The sequence below is a fragment of the Belonocnema kinseyi genome, chromosome 7, assembly GCF_010883055.1.
Source record: "Belonocnema kinseyi isolate 2016_QV_RU_SX_M_011 chromosome 7, B_treatae_v1, whole genome shotgun sequence".
Taxonomy (NCBI): domain Eukaryota; kingdom Metazoa; phylum Arthropoda; class Insecta; order Hymenoptera; family Cynipidae; genus Belonocnema; species Belonocnema kinseyi.
In genome coordinates, this window is record NC_046663.1 from 135,697,218 (window position 1) to 135,709,090 (window position 11,873).

The 11,873-nt window shown below is 32.7% G+C and overlaps 1 protein-coding gene across 2 annotated transcripts in view; it reads right to left on the minus strand.

Annotated features, from left to right (window-relative positions):
• Positions 1 to 11,873, minus strand: part of LOC117175811 (DTW domain-containing protein 2) — a 217,397-nt gene that overhangs the window by 123,399 nt on the left and 82,125 nt on the right. The window contains exon 2 of one of the 2 annotated variants that reach the window (XM_033365562.1): positions 9,189 to 9,350. The exons of the other annotated variant lie outside the window; for it this stretch is intronic. Coding sequence (XP_033221453.1) covers positions 9,189 to 9,350 — 162 coding nt within the window. The remainder of the gene's footprint in view (positions 1 to 9,188; positions 9,351 to 11,873) is intronic. 2 annotated transcript variants of the gene reach the window in all.

Below are 11,873 nucleotides of genomic sequence, written 5' to 3' on the forward strand. Positions count from 1 at the left end.
TGACCTTATGACAAATTTTTAATTATATATTTAAAAATTTGTCATAAGAACAACCGCAGGATTTCGCCGGGAGCGGGTGCTAATCTGGAAAATTTCACCTGCTCCCAGCGAAATCGCGGTAAAATTTCAGCCACAACCACAAGTCTAACCAGTCCAACCCGAGTCCGGCGCCTCAATTCAGCCCAATGCGCATGCGAAGCTCCTAAGTTACAGATTCGTTGGATCCTCGCTGTTCGCCGTCATTCGAACCAGCGGACTCGAACGTAGCGAAGCATACCGAGTATATCTTAATCGACGCGCTGTGATTCAAATTTCATAACGCACCCAATACAAAAGTGGAGCAGTATCGGTTTCGATGCTTTAGAACAGCTGATATTCAACTTATGATTCATGCGAGTTTTAAATGAAGAACTGCTCCATTTTAATACTTACTTAATCGATGTAATTCGGTATTGCTATAGCGTCGGTTCTATACTCAAGCCGATAAAATTACAAATTAAATGAAGAGATCCAGTTCGACTTTGTTACCTACTTAGTTCGAATTTATGCGAAGCGTATTAGTTCAAGGTATTATTGAGCTAATATAGTTACATATTTTTTTCGTTGTGTAATGAAAATATAGTAGCTTGATTATTATTCCAGTGGAAAGATTTTGCAGCATTTTAGGTTATAAAAGCATAATTGTCAGCAAAGTATCGAAACTATTCTCGTCCAATAGATCAATCAGCTACTTTTTGAAATGTGTCAATGTCAGCACGAGATTTGCATTCACTACAATTACAAGTATCAACGAGTTCACTGTCAATAATTTTTTTCCAGGCATTCGTGGTAATATGATAATTGTTTTTCAGTTCCCTCAGTTAAATATTTGATATCAATCGCATTCAACATAACTTTACATTTCCATGGCAAACGCAGACACAAACATTGTAGTTCCAATTGCTCCAGCTGAAACACCGTGCTTTGGTCATTAACAAATTCAAATTTTAGCTGCTTTTTAACGAATAGGTCTCATTTTTTTACGGAATTAAATAAGAAAGTCATTCCGATGACTGTTTCTTAAGATAATATGCAAATTTACAATAATAATTAATTTTTTAAACCATCTTCATAAATAAATTCAGATTTTGTCTATTTTTCAATAAATACGTTCAGTTTGTTTACGGAATCTACCAAGAATGCGTTTCCGATAACTCTTTGCTGCGATAATTTGCAAATTTACAAGAATTTATCATTAGGTCCGGTCGGACATCGCCGCCAAATGAAAAGGTGATCCGACCGGGAGTACTTATATGAAAATATCGCGTTTTCTATACCTTATGCAACGAGAGAAAACTTTTACGTATTCTGACTGTTGATCTTTACACCATAATTTCTATTAGAGTAGTAAACATAATAATTTTTTTCAATCGGTAATGAAAGATCGAGGCAGGGAACATGTAAGGCAGTTTTCGAGCTCGGATTTTCTTTTGGGCGACCCTAGCGAACACTATGAACGAAACTGATTCATTAAGGGGCGAACACAATGTATACGGAAACTAGTGGTCCCTTCCCAAATGAGTGAATAAATTCCCAAAATATCATGAAATGCAGATTTGATTTAGTTTAACGGTATAATTTTGGGCAAACTTACTTCGATAGTATTACCTTGTACCATAAACGACAATATGCAAGACTAGCCCTCCGTTTTATTAAACCAGGGAGCTTATAAAAATGTTTCAAATTTTAATTTTTTGAACATATATATTTAAATATGAAATTTCTTTGCGCACCTTCTTTACCTCATAAAATCATATGTCACGTGTATTTGTTGAAATAAGTATGACAATATGCTATTTTTTTACAAAATGGCCTTCTTTCAACTAATTTGATTGTAATTACAGTTGTATTCGATTTTGTCCAAGATAACAACTATCAATCGTCTTACCGTATTTTATGAAAATGTTACAAAATCTTTTAGATATTTTTTAAACCTTTCTTATTCGTTTCAAATCCTTAAAATTTTGAAAAGTTTGAAAATATTTGGATATATTCGAAATCTTTGTGAAATCTGGTGTACATGCCTCTTTAAAATCTTCCAAATCTTTGCAATCTTTATGAAATGTTTGCAATTCATGTGAAATTTCTCTGAAAAACCTTTCTAATCTGATGTACTGTACCCTTTTTCAAATTTTCTAAATTTTTTGAAAGTTCTGAAAAATTTCTGAATTTTTTTTTATCTGGTGTAGAAATATTTGAAATCTAATGCACGCGCCTTTTTTAAATCTCTGAAATCCGTGAAATCTTTGCAAAATGTTAAAAACCCTTTGAAATATTCTAAAATCTTTTAAATATTTTGAAACCTTTTTTTACATTTAAGAAATGTTTTGTAATCTGGCGTACACTCAACAACCGAGTGGTTAAACACATTAAAAATCCGTCATATGGAGATGGCTCATTCTAATTTTGAAACTGTAATAAACACAAAAAATGTTTTCTTTAACATTATATATTAGGAGAGGCGAAATTAAAAACTTACACAATTGTTGACAATATTTTGTCTGTTCATTGCAATCTATAAAATAATTGGTAAAGTCTGCAAAAATGCCTAGAAATCTGTTTATGTATTCTGCTGCACTGAAATTTGTACGTATTCTGCAGTGCACAGCGTAATCCCTGTATATTTTATTACGATATTCGAAAAATTGAGTAACTGAGGCCGATTTTAAGTCAAAAAAAAATAAAATCTTGGTTTGGGGAAAAAATGTTTCAAATTTATTTCAACAAATACACGTGCTACACGTTTTTTTCACGAGCAAACGATGGGCAATTAAATCTGGTGTTAAAACATATGGTTGAAAAATTACAATTGGAAACATTTTTACAAGCTCTTACGTTTAACAAAACGGAGCGCCGGATTTCTATAACCGATTATTTCAGATAGCCACTGAGTTGTGCAAACATGCAAATTTTGAGTCAAAAGCGAATAAGTTTGGTATTGTTCGGAGGAAATTGGGCAATACATGTTACATATATCTTGCATGTTTTTATAATCTGCCCGTTTATGCAGAGAGCTTGCATATTGTCATTTATGGAACAAGGTACTACTTTCAAAGTAAGTTTGTCGAAAATGATACCGTTACACTGTTTCGGCGCGAATATTGCATTTATAACAAACTGTTTTCTTCACATTTACTTGTGACATTATTTTGTTTATAATTTAGTTTTAATTCAACTCTGAATATCATAATATTATCCAAACTTACCATAAGCAACGCCAGCCATCCAAGCTTTTGGGAATTCATCCACTTATTTGGGCAGGGACCCCTAATCTCCGTATACGGTGTATGGGCCTCTGAATGAATAATTTCGGTCATAGTGGTCGTTAGGGTCGCCCAAAGGAAAATCCGAGCTCGAAAACTACCTTACTAGCTCCCTGCTTCGCAGAATATTACAACACATTACTACAACGATGATATCGAGGAAAATGTATTTCTTTTAATTTGTACATGACAAATAAAATTTTCTTTGAAACAACGCACCGGTTCCTCAATTCTTTATACTCTTTAGATCATTTACACTAAAAATCAGACAAAACGGCTTCATCGTTTTGTTTCAATCCCAGTTTTGAGATTTACAATCCATTTTCAGGGCCCGTAGTGACTTATGTAACCTTATAATTGTAATGTTGTTGTGAAATTTCGTATTTCGTGCGAGTTGCCGAAAAAACGTCACTATTTCAAGGTTTGTAATACCCCCCCCCCCCCACCTCCCCAGATTTAGAAAGAGCTGTGGTGAACTATATACAGAAACTTTTCGCACTGTTCATTTCATGTTAAAAAATTGTATACTTCAACAAATAAAATTGGTGAAGTCTCTTAAAACAAACCGTCGAAAGAAACGAGGGTAAAACACGCTGCCAAATAATAAATTCTTATTAGCATTCAATACAAAATTGTAGCATAAAACTCTCTCTGTGTGTGTGTGTGTGTGTGTGTGTGTGTGTGTGTGTGTGTGTGTGTGTGTGTGTGTGTGTGTGTGTGTGTGTGACATGCGCTGAAGAAAGGGGGCTTACTCTGAAAAGCGAGATTTTTCAGCGAGAGCGGTTGAAGTCAACCCGATAGACACGACTTTTAGGGGAGAGGTAAGACTCACGAAGTCTTCCCTCTCCACTCACCACTAAATTCTCACGGGAAGAGATAGGTCGTAGACGCGGCTCACGGACGGGGTATAGATGAGTCGCGTAGATAGGGTGGTGAGTGATGGAAGGCGTTTCACGGAAAACATCACATATTTGTGTGTGAGGAGTCATACAGCATTTATAAGTACAAACATTCCTTGAAAATGTACATTTGGCAGGCCTGTCTTGATATCGGCAATGCTCAAGCAGAGTGCCTCTTAGAGCTAGACAACAGCGCCATGGGACACGTGAATTATTGTGCATCTCGAATTTATTGGAGGAATGTTAATGAAATAGAGCAGTTAATATCAGTTCATTGTATTTCAAATGTTTTAGTACGATTTACAATTCATTATTTGCTGTAACATTTCTCGTTGATATAAAGTTTTACTACATACAAAACATAATTGGTACTATATTATGGAATTTTATGTCAGATTAATCAATTTTAAAGTCAGACCCGCCAAACGTTCACTTTCGAGAAATTTTTGTAATTACAAATGCTGTAATTCATATATTATTATTGAAGATATTTTCCAAGTGGGCACACAATTTGGCGACGTCTTTACGACCACAGAAAAAACGAAAGATAAAGTTTACATCGATTCTAGTTGAAAGATTCACCGCGAAAAAAATTAACCTTGCCAGTTGCTTTTTGCGCTTTTTTCTAAATGGTATTAAATAAGTTCTAATTCATCGACAATAATGTAATTTATTTAGGAGGAGATATATCGGTAAGAATACATTTTTTTCGTTTTTTCTGTTGCTGATTCTGCATGTTTTACCATAGTTTGCTCACTTCAGCGTGACGCAGTAGGCGCAATCAGAATTATTCTTTTAACCTCGATGAAACTTTCACCGAAATGTTTACTTTTTAACCGTTGCAAGTATTTCCTGCAAAAAATTTTAATTTTTGTTTTTTCTTTGTTATTTTAAATCTGGTATCCCGATTTATAGCTCAAGTTCATTCATACTTTGCCGTTTTCTTATTGCTGCTAAGGACACTGTAGCAGACGACAGCTTTTATTCCACCGTAGAATTAAACATTCCCTAAATAGCATGTAAAGTTTAACAGTGGGAAATTTTACATGCAACAAAATTTAACTTGACTTTTTCTACATCTTTACGACAACTTCACGACATCTTATGTCCATGTCGTTACAGTGCTTTTAAGATATCGTAAATACATCGTTTGATCATACGACGTATTTACGATATCGTAAAGACTCCTTGACGACATGGACAGAGGATGTCTTGCTAAGTTGTCCTAAAGATATAACGATGTCGAAAAGACGTCGCCAAATTTTTTGCTCACTGATTTACTTATGACACACGATTATGTTATTACTTTATTATTACAACATTAAGCCATTTCCCTTTCGGGGTAGGCGTGACTCACTCGGCAGGGGAAAGGAGTAGTGTGTGGATAGGATAGAGATTTTTCAGATTGATCCAGAATTCTCGTGCTATTTATGTAAATAACACGTTCGTTCCGCAACACTGCTCCGACCCAGGTTGCTGATCAATCTCTTTTAAATCTATTATTGACAAAAATGCTTTATTCACTAATAGTATTTAGCGAATTTTAATGATTTACCAAAATTCTACAGTGGAATTTTTATGACACACACACATACGCGCGCGTTTATAATATAATTTTGTACTCAATTCTAGATGAAAACTTATTATTTGGCGGCGTTTTTTAAATTACTTACACAATTTTTATAAACAAATTTAGAATCTGGCTACTTTTCAACAAGAAAGCGTATGTATTGATTATTTTCATTATATTAAATAAAAAATAAATAGTTTGGCTATATTTCAACAAGAGCGTTTAAACTTTCGCTTCAGAAATTGACAACTATTATTGATTTTTTAAGGGTATGTGACACACTCAAATACCTATATTACCCATTTCACTTTTTGAGTTTGCTGAATTTTCTTTAAACTTAAGAACTTTTTGTGTTAAGAAAATATCAGACTGAAACTTTGAAAAATGTATCAGAAAACCATAAACTACATTTGAGTATTTCATTTGAGTAGAAATTTCGCTAAAAATTATCTTCAAAGAAATTAAAACTGGGGCCATTTTTTGTCATACTTTCTTTGTATCTTGAAATTTTTTGAACCTCAGAACATTTTTTATATGTAAAATATCGGTATCAAACTTCGAGAAATGCAAGAGCCGACAGTAATTTACATTTACGTACGTTTTTTACATCTCTCCGATATTTTAAATATAAGAAAAATTCTTAGGTTCAAAAATTTCAACGTTATGTCAAAAAATGGTTCCAGTTAATTGCTTTGAAAATAATTTAAATCAAAATTCCTGCTCAAATGAAGTTCACAAACGTACTTTATGATCTTCTGATACACTTTTCAAAGTAAAAAAAAGTTCTTAAGTTAAAAAAAATGCAGTTAACTGGAAAAGTGAGGTCGGTAATATAGGAATCTGAGTGTGCTACATGCCCTTAAACAACTAATCATAATAAAACCTTATTTGCTCTCACATTTTATATCAAAACTCTGGACTTTAATGATCTAAACATTTTTAATCCTGAAAAATAACTTTCGTTAATTTGTTTGTTTATAAGATTACACAAAATTTTTTTGTAAATAATTTTCAATCACTAGAAATTATTTCTAGATAATTTTAATACAGATATAAGACCTTTACTAATAAATCAGAAAATCTTCAATAAAACAGTACTTTTAAATAGTTGAAACAAAAGTCAACTTTGTTATTAAATACAAAATGAACCAAACTTTTTCTTGAAAGTTTAAAGACAAAAATCTGTTCAAAAATAAAAAAGCTTTCATTAAAAAAAAGTAACGTCTGAATCCAAAGAATAGTGCATGTCTAGTGTTGTTCAGTCTTTACTTAATCGTAAACACGAGCTGACGATGTCTTTAGGATATTGCAAAGACACCGTAACGATATGGGCATAGGATGACGGAAAGTTGTCGTAAAGATGTAAATATGTCGTAAGGACGTCGCCAAATTCTGTGCCGACTGGAATTTTGTGAACTAATTTTACCCCTGCAATATGTTTTTTCATCATTTTTACTGTGAATAAACACTGGATCGAATATGTATCCAGTAATATCTTCAGAACCATAAATATTTTTTTTGCATCTCTCACTTTCTCCTCTTAATTTAAGTTTTTTGATGTGTAAGCATTTTAGACTGTGATATGGATTTTTGTACAGACTTTGTGAAATCTTTAAAATATTTATGAAATCATTTTAGTTTAAGTTATGGAAAGCTTTGAAATATTTTCAAGTAAGAAATTTGTTTAACATTTTTATCACCTTTTTCATCAGTTCGTACCTTTCATTTTTCATTTTCGTTTATTGAACTATTATTACTGTATTCCAAAGATTATTTATTGTATCATTAACTACATATTTCTATAAAAATTTGTACTAAATTCCGGTAGTGATGGCACGTTTTTCGGAATCGAAAGATCTTACACCAGAATACGTGGGAACATGGGTGTTAATGCGCATCGTCATTTTAGATTGCTTGTCCAAAATTGCACACCAATTTTTAGATTTGCCAAATTATTTAATCTGTAACGTGAGAGGTCACCCATGTAAAGATGTGTAAAAGAAAAGTTATGAAAGTAAACTTTAATATCATTATATTTGATTGAAATTCATTTTCAAATATGAATAAGTGTATGGAAAACTATAAATTATTATCTATTATAAGATATAAGAATTGAGCTGTGATAATATCACCAGGAAAGTATGTGTCAGTTCTTTTGTTGACATCATCAGTGTTTTTGGTAATATAGAACATGTCTTTAAAATTTATTTTTTGTAATTACTTTCGTAACAACCTACAATATTTGTTTTCAAAAACCAAAATCAGTGATCGTGGTCATGTGAGTGAATTAAAACAGCAGTTTTTCGCTCCTCATTTTTGAAATCATTAATATGTTCACGAATTCTAACATCAATGCATCTGCTGGTTTGGCCGATATAAACACAATCGCATTCGCAAGGTAAGTAGTAAATTACAAGAGGTTCTTCGTAGAAACAAATAGTGTGTTTGCTTTTAGAAAAGAAATGATAAGGATCATTGTCATATGTAAAAAAAATCTTCATATCAAATAAACTATTAATATTCTTGTGAAAGGATTGAAGTTCTTTAATAAATAGTAAGACCACTATATTTTCGTAATAAAATTGTTGGACATTAATCATATCCACTGGGTTGTTATTTTTATTGTTTAAAAAGGCAACTCTTTTGTTTATATATTTATCTATAAAGCTTTTAGGGTTTTCGCTAAGTTTTAGTGAGTCTCGGACAAGTTTTAGATTATTTTCTCGAAAGTAACATCACTTCAAAGTCTATCCTATCCTATCGTTACGTCAATTCTGTCTAAAGTTATGATGCAACATAAACAAATTTATGAAAAAAACTTATAAACATATAAGTCTTCTATTTGCTGCGTGTTTTCAACTAGAAAAATTGTGTGCATTGCCAAGCAGTTTTTTGTGTGCATATGTGGCGTAGTACTCCAAGCGCATTAACCCATCTCATTCTCAGCCGTTTCGGCAGCCTGCATGACTTGGTTGAAAGTAGTCATAATACCAGGCAATATACGAAATGTCCCAGATGAACATATTTACTTGAAAGTGCAGAAGAAAATTCGCATAGAAAACCACGTGAGATTCGGATGTTATTCTGAAAAATCTCACATGAAATTCTACATAAGCATATTAAACGTACTTTTTAACGACCATGGTCTCATAAACCGTAAGATACATACAAAGTTGTTTTAAAATACCACAAAAATTTCAAATGGAATTCCATGATATTGAATAAATTTACGTTGATCTGCACGTGTATATATTTTCACCTGGGGTACGTAATCCAAAAATGTTTGCGAACAGGTCATAGTTTACGATGCTATATACCAATTAAGAGACCGGGAAAACGATTATTGTTTAGATATCTTCTCTCGTTGGCACTTTCTTCGTTCGCAATTTTTCAAAAATACAAACAAAAAAGCAGCACCTGTATGTAAGACATTTTTCTTGTTCAAGAGCTAAACTGAGCATAGGCACCGTGCGGAGACATCTTTTTTCTTCAGCTGGATGTTGTAGAATAATTAGTCGTGATTGCGGACGCAACCGGGTTTTTGGGAGTCCTGAGCACCAGCAGACAGTTACTGGACGCCTGTAAAAACATGAATATTATTTCTTGTTACTCTTACTAGAAACCTCGCGCACACAGGCGTACGCTTTTGTTTCTGCAGGGTAATGAAAGATAACCCCTGATTTAATTATATCTCCTTCTCTGTAATTTTCTCTCGTTCTTTTAAAATTTGTTATCTCTTTTGCTACCCACAATCGACTCTATCATTTCCAATCCCTATCTTTTTATTTAAGTCTATCCTCCATTGATGTGCGTCTATCCTCTTCTATATTTTTAATAACATTTTAGACTGTTTACAGGATTTATACAGGATTTCATCCTGTATATCTTTTTCAATCCTTGATTTATCTCAAACTCTATCCTCCACACATTTACGAAAATCTTTTACTATTACTTTCTCAATTTGCAATCATCCCTGTTATTTTGAATTCCATTCTTCCTATCCCAGCCTCTCCACTGATTCATGTCAATGCTTTTCTAACCTTTTGGTAATCTAAATTCCTCCCAGTCTATCCTTTTCCTATGAACATCAATCCTGGTAAATTATTTTTGTTATTTACAATCGCCACTAACCTGTTCTAACCGTATCTTTTTTCCATGTCTGTCCTACACGTCTTGCAAAGACTATATTTTTATATCTTCTTTCCGGTCTCAAATTATGACTTTCCTTTTGAATCCCTAATTTTATATCCATAACTATCCATCGCTTCTACAAATATTATTTTTCTATGATTTATTATATCTAAATTCACCCGAATTTTTAAAATTCCTACCTTTGCGGACCTTTTAATAAAATCTACTCTTAATGTCTCCACGTGAATCATTTTCGTTTTTTTGTTGTCTTAATAAACCCTATCATGTTGAATTTCAGTCTTTTTACCTAAGTCTAATCTAATTTAGTGAATCAATCATCTACAAATTAAAAGTTCTTTTACGGAAAGTATGTTTTAAATTATTTATGAGTAGTTCAAAGACAAATTTAAATTTTTGTAGAGAATTAAAGTCATTTAATAGCAACCTCATAGTACATTTTACCGAAAATTTTTTCGCCAACTGTCTGTCCACATAAAGTAAAATATAGAGTTTAAAATTTGATAATTATAAAAAGGCTATAAGAAGTATTCTTAACTGCTAAATTTTTATAAACTAAAAAAAATGAATGTTCAATATCTTTGCAATTAAATACATTTAGTAAGTGGTAAACCTTCCTCAGTGCCTTTTATTAAATCACATACATTTTCAACTCCATATCTTATTTCGTATAGACAGGAGGATGGCGCAAAAATTTTCGGTAAAATCATTTTATTGTTAGTATCACATGACCTTAAAGAAAATGACCAAAAAATGTCTGAAGTTTTATCATAAAAATATTAAATTCTTATGAAACTATTAAGAACCTATTCATAAAGTATATTACGCAATTTTGTATGCTTCTTTATTTCTACCTAATTTCCTCTCCAGTTCCAATATATTAATATCGATTGTTCTCGCCTTCAAACAAAAAAGTTTCAAAATTGTCTTTTTAATTCAATGCGTTGAAATAAAATTAATAAATTTGATCTGAGGAAGTGGATATGCAAATTTTCTTCATATTGAGTTTATTCGAATTTTCGTCATAATGAGTTAGTTCGAATATATATTACATATTTCTTCAGTAATTGAGTAATCTGACATAACGTCACATTCGGTTACATTATTTGTTTTAGACGAAAGTAAGCGAACAATTGTGATATAAATTTGCTTTTAAGATAGAAAAGGCATTTCTCTAATTGTTGTTGGCGGAGGAGGCGGTGATATAATAGACATTTAGGGGTTAGGAGATGATAAAGTACGAAAAAGCTACTAAATTGACGAGCACGGCCTGAAAAGGGTAGGTGTAGACCACGAAAGAACCCAGTGCCCGGCTATGTTGTCAAATGTGTCACTCGGGGAAAAGAAGTTGCAACGAAAACACTCGAAATATGCTGAAAAATAGGTTCATCAGCTGATAAGCAGGAAGCAACAACTGATCTGGACCAGGGCACTGAGCATTTAAGTAACAATTACATAAGAAAAGGAAAGCAATAATAGATCCGGGGTCTCCAAAATCCACAGGGACAGCGTTATCGAGAATCGCCTGGCGATCCTGGTTTTTTTTTCGACGGCAAATTGACGCACTTCGACGCAGATAAAGAATGTGAATCATTCCTGGCATTTATGTTTAAAAGCTAAGTATATTCGACCTATTAGCCTGGGCTCGACAGTAAATACATGATCTACGGAAAGGGCCAAAAATAGAGAAATATACCAAAAAACTCTTGAATTAAGAACATGCTCTCCAGTGACCACGTGACCAAACCAGTCCCTGGTTATGAACTTTTTTTGTGTTCATCATGTCCAAAGGCAATGATATATCGCTCTCAAAATTTGGAATTGGGAAAATGAGACAATAAATTACGTTTGTATATTTACTTTGATTAATAATTTTTAAAAAATTATCCGAAAGAAGTAAATATGCAAAACTATTTTCATTTTTTGTTAGTTCTCACTGTGTCCACACGGATT